Source organism: Emydura macquarii, unplaced genomic scaffold (assembly GCF_026122565.2).
Source record: "Emydura macquarii macquarii isolate MOO-44397 ecotype Brisbane River unplaced genomic scaffold, CSIRO-AGI_Emac_v2 contig_3343, whole genome shotgun sequence".
Lineage (NCBI taxonomy): Eukaryota > Metazoa > Chordata > Testudines > Chelidae > Emydura > Emydura macquarii.
The window spans coordinates 3,354,655-3,369,222 of record NW_027133480.1 but is presented as its reverse complement, the minus strand read 5'-3'; the positions used below and the strand labels follow the sequence as shown (position 1 = coordinate 3,369,222).

At 35.7% G+C, this 14,568-nt stretch overlaps 1 protein-coding gene across 3 annotated transcripts in view; it reads right to left on the bottom strand.

Annotated features, from left to right (window-relative positions):
• DOCK1 (dedicator of cytokinesis 1) overlaps window positions 1-14,568 on the bottom strand; it is a 525,973-nt gene that overhangs the window by 88,175 nt on the left and 423,230 nt on the right. For all 3 annotated transcript variants that reach the window (XM_067533435.1, XM_067533436.1, XM_067533437.1), the window contains exons 34-37: window positions 8,705-8,790; window positions 8,377-8,533; window positions 5,224-5,264; window positions 3,497-3,587 (exon numbers count right to left, since the gene is read on the bottom strand). In XM_067533435.1, the coding sequence (XP_067389536.1) occupies window positions 3,497-3,587; window positions 5,224-5,264; window positions 8,377-8,533; window positions 8,705-8,790 (375 nt within the window). The remainder of the gene's footprint in view (window positions 1-3,496; window positions 3,588-5,223; window positions 5,265-8,376; window positions 8,534-8,704; window positions 8,791-14,568) is intronic.

Sequence of the window (14,568 nt, the reverse complement as noted above, 5' to 3'; positions counted from 1 at the left end):
ATAGTTTTTAAACTAGAAAATAAGGCCACATAAAAACATATTGATTAAAAAATTACCAAATCTAATGAATAAAAAGACAAAGTGAAATTACATTGCACTCTCAACTCCATCATCTTCCTGGAAGATGCAGCACTTCAGTAGAGGGGAATGTTTTATCTGGTCTATCAGATTTGGTTGTGGTACATATGATCAAGCAAGTTATGACAATCTAGACATCATTTAATAACTCCAGTAAGAAAATATTATCCAGACTGTCAATCCCATTTAATTTCCCTAATGGGAATAACAGAGTACCTTGTGTTCACAAAATCACCTAGTTATTCATTCAAATTTGTAATCAAAGGCCTCTGGAAAATTCAGTATGACTGAATGTGTCAGAGTCATCTTCTCAAATCTTTATCTTCATAAGTTATGTCTCTGTGCAGTTTATTTCATTATGAAAGCAATAATTTACAAAAAAAAACTGCTTTTAATAAAAACCTTTTAGCAATAGTTTTATCCTTAAGTGCCAGCTGAATATCATTGACATTTTTGTTTTTACATAATCACCAGTCAAGTTTAAAATAAAGACAAGAATATACCTTCGAAAATGTCTTTGCATAGTTCCACAAATGTGTTCTGAGCTGCACTCAATCTTACAATTAATATTTTCATACAATTTATTTTCAATACCGAGGTAAAAATATGAAGGCACCCAGGGTAGCCTTAAAAGTGTTTCATTCAACACTTTAAATTGAGTCTTTCTAAATGTGTGTTTATTTATTCTAAACATTTTTCTCTGTGTTCCCTAGATTAAATCAAAGACTGCTAAAACTACTTTGCTGCATAGTTTCAACTAAAAATCCTTAAAAAAAATCAGTTGCTGTTAAAAGGGCTGAATCCTAACTCTATCTTTGATATATCCTCTAACTGGTAAGTTTTTGTCCTTTGGCAAATAGCTGTTCACATGGGGTTTTTTTTTTAGTGCTTTCTATTACAGGATACTGCCCTATAAAATACAAAATTGTAAAAATCTTTAATTTATATGTCTGTTAAAGCTCTAAGTACAAATACTGAGCTACATATTTATATCTCTATATATACATAAATATATTTACATTAATGCACAGACTCTAAATTGATGAATTATTGCTATCACAACAATGAACTATTATGATGACAAATTACAAAAATGAAACTATTTTGTGGTCACAATTTGTCTGCTTTGAGAGTGCAAATTTGGGTTTTGCAAATAAAGTGCATATACAAATTTTGCATGCAAAACATAAGTATTAACCTTGCAAAATGTGACCTTTAGTTACTGTCTCTATCAGTTAATTCCTTGTGAAATTCAGAGTTATCACATGGAAGTTCCCATAGCTATTTTGATACCCAGTTCTGGAAGCTGTGATTTCACTATAAATACCTATTTTACCATAAACATTGTTTTCTATCTGTTACCTATACAGAAACCTCATTCGAAAAAAATTTCAGGGCTGGGCAAAATATTTTGCATGAAAACTTTTCTCATTGTGGAAAAAGGGCCTTTGTTCAAAACGGAAACTTTTCAGGAAAAAGTCAAAATGATTGAATTTTTCAATTTTTTGTGAAATTTTCCATTATATTTTTTACTAAAAATTTCACCAAATTTTTATTGAAATGTTTTTCAAAATTGTTGTGTAAAAATTTAGTTTACCAATAACTGTGCTTTCTTAGAGTTTTCAGTAAGCAAAGCATTATGGAAATGATTGCAGTACAAAATATCATGGAAGATTTAAGAGAAAATGGGTAATTTCAAACTCTGCAAAATGGAAATAACTTTGAAATTTCAAATTTTTTCACCAAATCATTTCCCTATTTTGTACATGCTTTAATTATCATAATAAAATTAAGTTTATAGAAGTGTGTGGTACAGTCTGTGCATGAACACCAGCTCACTTATGCAGGTCTCACACACTAAGGGCCAAATTCTGCTCTCAGTAAGCATATGAAATTCCCACTAAAGTCAATGGGAATAATGATCAAATGAGTGAAGATCTTGACACCTGCCCACACTGAAGCACACCCGCTATGCAAACTCAAGCCCCAAATTGAATTCTTTCTGCTACCTTTCCTTCTCCCATTCTTTGAGCTCTCCTTCATGCTATTCCTTTTATCCTTCCAGTGACACAGGACCTAACTCTGCAAAGACCTGTGCCTGTGCTCCATTTTATGATCTGTGGGTAGCCCCACTGACTCCATATACATGAAATTAAGTACAGATTAGGGCCATAAAGAGAAAAACAAAGGTTTAAAAAATCTGACTATTTCCAGTGTGCAGTTCAGTTTTCTACTTCTCCCTCCCTCTCTCTTAATGCTAAAATTAAAATTCATTGTCACTTATTAACATGGGTGGAGTAATAAAGTAAAAGCGTGATTTTAAAATGACATGCGTACTGCTGAAGTGCAACTGGAATCTTCCTAGATGACAATTCAGGGAATAAGAGAAACTGTTAATATGTGCAGCAATATTTATGATGTAATGATGTAAATAAGCCTCTAGTTTCAGATAACAATATGTATAAAGTGAAGCTTGTAAGTGACATTATATTATGGCTTTATTACACTGTCAATCAAAGCTATAAAAAGTTAGGTATTATTACCAGGTTATATAAAAATCTGTATGTTTTATTAAGATATATGTTATATAATTAACTTTATTTATACTACTGGTCTATTTATTTACCTGCTCAAGACATTCCTTAAAGTACAGTGGTACCATTATATGAATTTAGATGCAGTCGGTACATCATACCATTGAATTGTCATAGATACTCTTTTAAAAAGACATGATCTTGGAAGGAGGACTACTGTTAATTTTTCCCCAATGATCCTGAAGCAAAGGACTAAGTTTAAGATCCTGCATAACAGTGTGTTGAGCTCCCACTATGCTGACCAATTTATTACTTTAGCACATCTTTCTGTGGAGAGCTGATTTGCAAGAACACATGCTTAGATTCATCCAAAGGTTACTAGCATTCTTACACATTTACCTGATCGTTAGCTTTTTTACTGATAGATTATGCTATTTTTACTCTTGATTTTATTGCACTTTTTCCACTAATATTTTAGATCATCATCAGTAAGTCATATTGCTCTTCTATGAAACTGAGAGAAGAACATGAACTCAATTTTTCCTTCACTAGGCTATGTACTAATAGGGCGACCAGATAGCAAGTGTGAAAAATCAGGACGGAGTGAGGGGTATATATAAGAAAAGGCCCCGAATATTGGGACTGTCCCTAAAAAATCAGGACATCTGGTCACCCTATGTACTAAGTTTACAATAATATCTAATTGTGGAACATATGGTAAGTCACAGCACAACTGAATTACTTCTTTTTCTATTTTGAATAAGTCAATAATAATTTGTAAATGTGGATGTCCTAAAGCTCATATGAAAAAGTAAATACAAAGCTACATAGTTATCTGCAACAACAAGATCTTCAAAATACTAAATATACTTCAAGTACTCTACCTTAAGAAGCTTTGCATGCAGAAGTAATGTATAGGCAGCTTCAGTGTAGTTATCACACTCTTTGTGCAGGTCACATAGTTTATACAAATACCTACGGTAATAAAAGAGAGTCAGTTCTTAAAATGTCACAAAATAATTTGTGTTGAAGACTACAACAGCAAAATTCTGTGTTCAAACAGTAAAACATATCTGGGATTTTTTAAAAGCTCATATTTCACTACTTCAGATATACTTTCAGGATACGGTATGCCAAGAAAATCAACATCATCAACAACAAAATATACTGGTATGTTGTAGAAGGTTAAAGCTTTAGTAGCTATAAAACTGTAACTTCTTTTGATGTCCTGTTTTTTGGAGATGAGCAAAACCAAAGATAAGTAAAGGGTTTGATATAAAAGTGCAATTTTCTTTAAAGAGTGACACTAGCAACTTACAGTCCTCACTTCATGTTCTCAAACCATTCCTGTTACATAAAAATTTCAGACAGAATGATATGAAAATAAATACAAGTGACTAATTATTGAATAAAGAACAATAACTTTGCACTTCCATAATGCATTTCTTTCAAAGATCTGAAAATGCCTTGCAAATGTTAATAAATTTAACCTCACATCACACCTGTGTGGTAGGTATTATCATCCTAACCTTACAGACAGGGAAACAGACTCAAGGGAATAAATCAATGGGCCCAATGTCATTCATGATGTCTGTGGCAGAGTCAGCAAAAACAAAGGTATTCTCACTTCTAGTCTTTTTCTTTAACCTCAAGACCTGTGTAAAAAGAATTCTGGGTTTTTGTTTTTGGTAGTGATTAAAAAAAATAGATTAATCATGTACTTGAAAAATCAATGAAAATACAAAGCTTCAATGTCCACATTAAACCGACCCAACAGTTTCTGTTTACAGAAAGAGGGTCTGATCCTGTTCCCATTGACTTCAATGGGAGCTGGATTGGCCTCATAAAGATGTTGTATCAGACGTATACATGAATAATACTCTTGAATGCCCTTTCATAGTCAGCAGTCAATCCTTCTGTTGCAAGACACAAATTTAAATTTAAATTTAAATTTAAAAAAAAAAAAGGCAGGTACACTGACAAGAATTATGTTACTCTTTCTCCCAAGATGAGAATAAATGGCTGAGAATGAATGCATGAAGGATATGCAAATACTCATAGCACAGCAATGAGGGAATCTGTTTCTTCATTTTATCACAACAGTACAGTAGATGGAGTATCTTAAATTGATGTAAAAGCATGGGAGTAGCAAAACAAAGTTCACTATAAACTGCAATCAGAAGCCTTCTTGCAGTGTTACCATTACCAATGTTAAGTAATAAAGAAAATATATATATGGGTTTCTGAAAGTTTTAAGCTTAAAATAAGCATTTGGCATGTATTTGGCATATTAACGGTCTTTATTCCAACAGATTTTTTAAGTCCTCAGAAAATAAAATTAAATTAGTTCCTTGCTTGTCTTTTGCCTTAATTCTCTTCTGTATGTCATAATAGTACTTAAATGTTTGAATAATGAAAGTGAAGATGATGGAGTAGGGTTAAAAAAGCTTATAAGACTAATTACTGATGCCTATTGTTCCCTGTAAACTCAATCTGCTTAAACCTCACTACAGGCATGTGCCTCTCATTACTGTCATTTTTCTCCAAGTCATTTTCTCCAATCACAATAAAGTAAGTTGGGCAAAATATGTCAAAGGGCATGCTTACACACCTGATGTACATTTCTTCTCTTTCAATTTCTTTGTAGAAATTCTGAAATACAAAATTACAATTCTGTTTTAAATATCTTGGTCAGGTAGATAGAATATGCACTAAATTAAAAATTCATAACTGCATAACATCAGCCTCTATAACTGCACCATGAAATTTGCCTTTGGTAGTGGAGCATGTAAGTTATTTAACTATAAAATCTAAACCCAGGATGATGTTTCATTGTGTAGCGTTTTAGGGTTTACGGTGCACGTTACAATACACCACTGGTGAGGATGAACTCTCTGCAGAAAGCAGAGTGCATTTCAGCTGGAAGGGCTTGAGTGGCTATCCTGGTAAAAAGACAGGAGAGAATTGAAGAAGAGCCTATTTGTGGTGGAAGATGCCGGAGCGCAGTATGTGCTATGTTGATGGATTAGAGGATGTGGGCAGTGCTTCATTCATAAAGAAAGAAGTGCCGGGGATCAAGCAATATTTTACTTTCATAACTGATGCAGCAAGCCCAGAGATGCTGGGGCTATGAATTGACAAGTTTAGAGGTGCAGGGGCTCAGCCCTGTCAAGCCCTGGCACAAATTAAGCACTTGGATATGGGTTTTTTAAGGACTATCACACTAGGTGTGAGAAATGGACTTTAATTGGGACTTTCATTGTGAATTATTTGTGGAAAGAAAGCATGCATGGAATTGCTGGAGCCTCTGAAGGAGAGAAATGGTGGCAGGTGTACCTCTTCGGTTGCAGCCTGCCAACAGAGAGTACTCCACGTGGGGCTGCCCTATGACACCAACTTAATTTAAAGTTTACATCTTTAAAAGCTAAAATATATCAAAGAAAAGAGAACAGATATAAATTATCAGTCACTATTTAAATACATATATATTGCACTCATAAAAAGAAACACTGAAAAAGCCAGATGATCGCTAATGTCTGCATAAATCCAACACAGAAAAGCTGTGTTTGAAGAAAGCCTGAGACCTATTGGAAACTCCATGGTTTACAGGATGGATGAGTTATTGAATGACATTTTTCAGTTTCCATTTTCATGGATGTGTATCCCACATCTTTTGCTTTGAATTCTATATTCAAATAACCTCCCACAATCGAAAAGTCAACTGAACCTTGTGTCTTTTGCCCTTTTTGGGTTCAAAACTATATGAAATTGCTGAGCTGCCAGGGAGAATCACGTGAAACCACTAAACCCAGCTGCCGCCAGCTGCTCTACTCTTTATCCTTTCATGAAGCTCAGAAAGTACCAAAATATTACATAATTGGTATATATGAGGTGGTTCCTAGCTCTAGTCAGTACAAACTAAATTCATCCCTGTTCAAAGGGCAAGTGCAAGACCTACGTCTCTTTTAAGCCCTACTTTGAGGTTTTAAGAAGGAATTAAATGGAGAATTGATGTTTGGCTGGCCCTCTGCACAGGGATGAATTTCGCTCTAGGCACACTGAGAAGGATAAAAAGATTATGTTAAACCCAAAGGCTGAATATATCTTTAAAATGAAACTATATCATTAAATATGATTTAAAATCTATGAGCCAAGTACTGCCCTGAGATGTTTTCAGGCATCTCCCAATGACTTCAATGGGAGTTTGTGTGTGTGAATATCTGTGGGCAATTTGGCTCAATGACAATAAATCCCCCACAAAATTTACCATATGCAAATATTTGAAATATTGCGATAACATCCAGTATGACAAAAATTCAGCAACAGAAGACACTATTACAAAATTTTTCTCTACATAAATGAAGAAAAGGAGATTAACTGAAAGAAAAGATGTGTTTAGAGAGACACACTGTATTAGATTGCCATATAGCTGATATCACAAGTTTTACTAAGAAGGATTCTCAGAGTTGACATTAAAGGAAAAACAACAAGCATATAAAAACAACAAGATTATAAAGAAGGGAAGGAAAAATAAATCTCTCTTTCCTACTAAACTTTTCCAGTTTTATAAATTACTATAACTTGCTTTATATCTTCTTAAAAGCACGCACAAATACTTCTTTATTTTTTTTTGTCAGTTACCAACAGGCAGACTCTTGTCACTCTAATTCTACTCAGAAGGGTATGCTGCCTCTTCTACAAGCAATCTAAGGCTATGTTTACACTGGTGGAGGCAAATTCGCTGCCGCCAGATCGATCTTTCATGATCGATTGAGCAGTCAGTGAGACCCACTCAACTGATGAGGGGGTCGACTGAATAAGTCTACCCCCTCAACTAGCGTAGCGCAATGTGAACAGCGCGCAGAAGGGAAGCTGAGCAGTTGACGTCAGTTATGTAAACTACTCTGCGTAGTTTGCGTAACACCTGTCGACTGCCGCCGAATTTCCGGGTAAGTGTGAACAAGCCCTAAGTGTCATTCCTTAGATCACTGGTCAGTGGCAACTTCAAGAGTTCTCTCCTCCTCAGATTACAAAGTGTTCAGTCTCTGCTGTATAGACACTAGAAAAGCAAACTCTAATGCAAATTCTCATTTCTAAATTGACAGATCCATATGCTGTGCCATTCAGTCACACGGGTATGACAAGTGGGCCAAGTAATCCACCATCTGTGCAGTCTCCCTCACACAACCAATGAAATTGTTACATGCAAATCAGCTGCAGAATAAGGCTGATTGTAAAGGATGATTGGTTGAGTTATCTCTGATATCACAATGGCCTAGGACTCTTGGCATAGCATAGCCATGCCTTTCTGTAGCTGTACCCACTTGGGTGTATTTCAGAAAGTCAAAATGGCTGATAACTTAAAAACTAGGTTGTATCAGACCATGAAACCCAGTGATGATTGAACCCAGTGATATTCTGAACCAAAAGAGCTCTCAACCATTCTTGTAGCTTTTTCTATCACTTTACACTGACAACAGATATTTTAGGTTTCAGAGCAACACACAGGTGACAGTCCTGGTATCTGATTATACAAATGATGGTTTGCTATACAGATGGTACTGACAGGAGCTGAGGATGACCACAATACTCCCTTCCTAAATTTTCCCTTAAAAATAATAAAAAATTAGATGTGATGAGCCTTACTTCTAACAGCTAGGTGAAAATCATAAGACCTTTCATTTAGAACAAACAGAAGCTTGCTGTTAAAATTAAAAATTCAGTACCCATTCTAAATTTAGCCAACTCATTTCTTCTCACTCACCAGTACATTGACAGTGCAGCTCATGCGATTTTCTTTGTTTTCATCATGCATTATAGTTCTGTAATCCAGCAGTCTCTCCATCAGACGGACAACAAGTTTGACAAAAGTTTCTCCACTTTTGGCAAGATATTTGTGTTTTCTGCAGTGCTCCAAGAGACTGAAAAATAATTACACACTTCTTGTTAATTGCACTCGGGAAGAGGAACTAGACTAAGGTGCAATTTTAAATATTTTGCACCATTAACAGATTTTAATTATTTCTGGAGTACAAAGTTAATTGTAGTCCAAATATATTCTAACATAAATTCCTCTGCTAATCAACACTTACATTTTGTCAAATAACACTTTGTACTGTTCATCTCCTCTGCCTCCTTCCACTTCATGATCCAGTTTAGTGATGATCTCATTTTCAAACTATAATAAACAGAGCGAGCATAAATAACCAGTATGGCAAATATTTCATTTTATTACTGTACCATTCATGGCTCATAGATTGGTTGGATATCTCTATGAGATGTTTAACCATTGTTTTTAAGCCTGATTGATTTTGAGTCTGCAATCTCTGATATTAGAATATCCATTATGATCTACTATCCTATAAGGTTTTTTCATTTGAGAAAACCATTGGTCATGTTGTCAAATTAAGCTTAAATATATGCATTAGGAAAATCTAAATAAGGTGGCTGATGACAGGAATGGAGGAGGGGGGAAAGAGCATTCAAAGCGGGACACACAATGTCCCCTGAAATAATTATAATATCAACAAGTACAAGTGTTTTGAAAGCCCTGTTTACTGATAAAACACCTAAGGCTGTTTAACCAATTGGATCACCCAACTGGATTAACATGCTAACATCTCTTTTTAGACTAGAGATATTGGCTCATACTGTAACATACTTAACAGATAGTTTCAATGTCACTCCAGAAGGAAAGAGTTCTTTTGAACGGGTTAAGATTAATATTTGCATGTAATAAGAGTACACACTCAGAGATGTATTAAATATTTTAATAGTGGATTGGCTAGTTCCATGGATTTTTAATGTAGTACAGAGCCTTTTGCCTCTAGTTGCCATGCCATTTTGAATCTGGTCCAGGTTGGTAATAACCTGAAGTTGTTTCCTTAGGATTGGCGACTGGCAGCCTACCATACATGGAATGAGTGATGTGGTCTTATAATACCGTGTGTGCACAATATCCACATCACAAACATATATTCTATATAGTATCAATTGGCAGATGGGCAAAAAACAGCAGGGGCCAGAACTGAATGGGCCAATGACACTCAACTACCCTATCACAGCTGGAGGTAGTCCCATTAGGTCAGAGTGGGAGCACATTGGTAGAGCAGTGTCTTGAAACTTTCATTGCCATTTGCCCATGCTGTATCTATTCTGTGAATAAATGAAAGACTTCATTCTCCAAGACGCTCCATCCAATACCTTTCACAAGAACCAAAAGGTACTCAAATGTTTGAAATGTAAAGAGATGTATTTTCTCCTTACACTTTGCATCTCTTTAATAGACGAGTACACAATAATATATTTGGATGAAAAAGAATTACTTGTCTTCAGCCTGCAATTCTTAGTCTCACTTAAACTATCCATTCATCAATAACTTAATTCTCAATTAAACCATGGCTCACTTATGTCACTCTTGCATCGTACAGAGGCCTTAAAATGGGACTCAATTACATTTGCATCTACTGTAAGCCCTGTTTATACTGCCAGAGCAGGGTAAGGGGGCCTTAACGTAACTGAGAATTCAGTCCTAAGACTCTACTACCGCAATGACACATATATTACAAATAAGTAAGCAAACACAGAAGCCTCTACCACAAGAGACAAGAAAAATGAGACAGAAACAAGTATAACTTTAAACAAGTATTAAACAGAGACCATTTGCAAAAGATTTAGATGAAATCTAAATCTCTGGACAAATTTTCCTCATTAAATGTCCTAGACCCAAAACATAATGAATCTGCCATGAAGGGAAACTGCTTCCTGTTCCCATATATAGTAATCAGGATAACTTTTTGCATAAGGACAAAGATCAACTTACATCTACAGGAATCATTCAGTAATTAAATAATTGCAACACGCACATGATCTGTGAGAGACCAATATGGGAGGGATCAAATGATGTCAGCGCTTACCAGGGAAAAACTACAGGAAGAGATGGTGAGAAGAAGCATCCTTTAATGGGCAAAAAAGTGGATGTGTGTGGCTGCCTCCCATTAGCAGCCTTTCATGGCCCCTCACACACCTGAAACAGCTTTTTTCCAAAAGTTTATAAACAGGGCCAAATATAGGCAACTTTTTCAGGAACAGTAAAAGACACATCCCTGACTCCAAGGCAACCCCTCAGCCAAATATCAAACCCATGTGCCAAAGCATGTAGCTCTAGTGCTTCTCAATACAATGGTTGTAGGATTTATTTTTTAAAAACATGGGAAAAATGACATATGTTTCCCAATCTCGTTCTTTGAATCATTTTTGCTGAAGCTTTAAAAATGAAACAAACAAAAAACAGCTTGAGGTAGACACCCAGATCTGGAAAACTTCAGTCTAAATGGTTAAAGTTTGGTAAAATTATAAGCAACTGAAAACTGGGGTTTATAATGAGATGTGTCCGGCAACCTTAACTATAGATGGCTCTAGCAGTGCCACCTATAAATATACAATGTATACAGTAATAAAAATAATCTGAGTACCTAAGATATTCTGCATATTAAACCATTTTAAATGCTCTGTTTGGCCAGATAGTACAAAATGAAAAGCCCATGAAAACCAATTAAAACACAAGTTGAAGACAATTTTCAATTTCCCTTTCTGTGCCCCAGCTGAAACAAGGTGACTCTTGTATTGAAAATACATTCACTGTATTATTTCTGGAACAATATATTGAATGTATTATTCCAGAAATGAAATGAAAATGAGAGAAGAAAGGATAATGCAATCCAACACTTCTAAAAAGGAAATACAAACTATGAAGCCCAACTCTGTAATAGGACAAGTCCAGTAATATTTTAAAGTACTACAATCTTAAATCAGTAAAACAGAAGTCACTAAGCTCATGTTGTCTAATGAGGCACAAAAAATGAATGGTCTTTCACCACCTATCTGAAGAAATGACACTTGCTGCCAGTACCAGCCCTCTGAGTGCTTTACCTATTTGTTTGAGATTACTCATATGAAGAGGAGGATTACACTTGACATACAGGATCTCAGACGTTTTGTTGACATCAAGATTACTCAAATCACATTACACCTAAATGCAAATTCCTATAAGTTCTTGCTCCTTCTGTAGATCCTAACATCACAGTCGGGGTATCCAGTTGCAGTGGCACATCCCTCAGATGCTCACTCTAGGTTGACTGAGTGGCCTGAACAATGCTGATGTATGCTAGGGTTACGGTAGTGGTGAAAAGGAATGATTGTGGAAGGGCTGGTTTCCTTGATCCTTGCTGTGGAGCTTGGAAGGAAATTAGTTGTAAGAAATTTAGATCTAAATTGGTTTAGATCAAATAGCAGGTACATGCTGAGAGTACATTATTTAATATTAGTTTCAGGGTCTTTTCCTAAAAGAATAAGGGTGTCAATGGTAGCCCTATTTGCTTGATGTTGATAAATTCAAGGCTTATAAAACTGTTGCCATCCATGATTTGATTAAGGATGATATCCTGGCATTGCCTATACTAATTGTTCAGGGAGACTGCTTCTGATGTTAATCAAGTGTTTCTTGCAGTGAAAATTTTTCACATTATTTTGCATTAAAATTGCTCAGATTCAGACTGAGCAATCTACCTCTAGAGTGGTGGAATTTATCTTAAGGGAGCAAGTGCTGAGTCTGTGGTGTTTAAGTTTCAGTTCATGATACTCATGGGGGTTGTATCTGGTGATTTGGGGAATGTACTTATTATGACCTATGATTTAGATCCATATCCTTTCCCTGGTTGGTGAAAGCCAGCAGGGTAGTGTTGGGACCACTACTAGAAGTTATTGTTAACTCTTTCTTGGAGATGGTCAAGACATCAACTTCATTTTAAAATGGTTGCTAGATCTGATTCAAGAAACCATCCTTTGTCCACATATTTGTTGGTCCCCTCTAAGAATTCTAATAGATTGGTGAGTCATGAATTTCCAAACCATCTATCGAATTATCTCCCTGTTTAGTCTACCATTTTTGGAAAATACAACTGTGACATCTGAAGGGAAAATATGCCCACAATATTTGGCATCCTCAAACCTTTTTAACCATATGAATAAATCTGTTTTCTGGCCTGAGAACAGTATGGAGAGCCTAAACAGGTAGCACTGGTTAATGACTTCCTTTTGCCAAAGAATGAAGATCAGATGGTGAAGATAGGGTTTTTTTTTTTAGTACTGTCAAGTTGCCTTAAATATCATTAACTTTGTGAATTCATATTTGCCAAATGAATATCTCAGTTAGCTGCAACTAGGAAATAAGCTCAAATAAAGAGACAAACAAGGGTTCACATTAATTTTGTACTAAGGTTAACATCAACCTTAATGAGAACTCCTAATGGCTCCAGCCCCTTCCTTCACTATACCCTTACAACATCCATCTTCACAGATGGACTTAGGACCAATCACTTACCACAAGGTGATTTTGGTGTTCAGTGACCTTTACTATTTTACCCCATTTCCTGAGGTCTTTGTATGGGCCAATCAGCTGTCCTTCAAAGAAATCAGAACTCAGGGGAGTGTTAAATGCCACTGATACCTTTATCCCTAGAATGCCCCTTAAGGTGAGTTGCAGGACAAAGTCCTAGAGCCTTTTGGGAAGAGGGTTGAGTTTGTGGTGTTGGTGACAGGGGGAGCGTGTAGTCACCCATATCACCGTAGCACTGTAAGATCTTGGACAAGCCATAAACTTGTTGTGCCTCTCTTTGTTCATGTATAGATGAGTATATTAAAACTTACATAGTGGACCAGAGGTGACATCAGGGTTCAGTAATCGATTATGGTTTTAAAATATTTTAGATGCTCAAATCAAAGGTGGAATGCACTCTTTAGAGATAAGTTTTAAGTCTGAAGTTCATTGGCAGACAAACAACCACAGACAACTGTATATAAAAATGCCAGTGTTGCTGCCTCATTGATATTGCAATTTATTGTCAACTTTTAGAATTGAATGAGTCTTCCCTCTTCCCTTCTAGTCCCTACCCAATTACCCTTCTTCAAAACAGAACACTAGCTAGAGATGCTTTATTTGCATCAGTAATTTTGTGTTAGCAATCACATGTATTATGCATTAATTTATTATACAGTCCTCACATAAGGGGAGAAGCAATTCTTGATTTAGTCTTAAGTGGAGCACAGGATCTGGTCCAAGAAGTGAATATTGCTGAACTGCACAGTAATAGCTACCATAATAAAATGAAATTTAACATGCTTTGGGTGGTAATACCAAAGAAACCAACCACAATAGGATTCAACTTCAGAAAGTGGAACTACAAAAAAATGAGGAAGCTAGTTGAATAGAAATTACAAGGAAATGCCTGCAAGTTGCATGGAAACTTTTTTAAAAACACCGTAATAGAGGCTCAAATTAAATGTATACCCCAAATAAAAAAAAATAGTAAGAGGACCAAAAATATGCCACCATGGCTAAACAACAAAGAAAAAGAGGTGGTTAGAGGCAAAAAGACATTTTTAAAAAACTGGAAGTCAAATCCTACTGAGGAAAATAGAAAGAAGCATAAACTCTGGCAAGTCAAGTGTAAAAATATAATTAGGAAGAACAAAAAAGAATTTGAAGAACAACTAGCAAAAGACTGAAAAATTAAGTGCAATTTTTTTTAAGTTCCTCAGAAGCAGGAAGCCTGCAAAACAACCAGTGGGGCCACTAGACGATCAAGGTGCTAAAGGAGCAATCAAGGAAGATGAGGCTATTGTGGAGAAGCTAAATGAATTATTTGCATTGGTCTTCACTGCAGAGGATCTGAGGGAGATTCCCATTCCTAAGCAATTCTTGTTAGGTGACAAATCTGAGGAATTGATCCAGATTGAGGTGTTATTTTGGAACAAAATGAAAAATTAAACAGAAATAAGTCAGCAAGACCAGATGGCATTTACCCAACAGTTCTTAAGGAATTCAGATATGAAACTGATAATCTACTAACTGTGGTATGTAACCTATCACTTAAATCAGCCTTTGTACCAAATGACT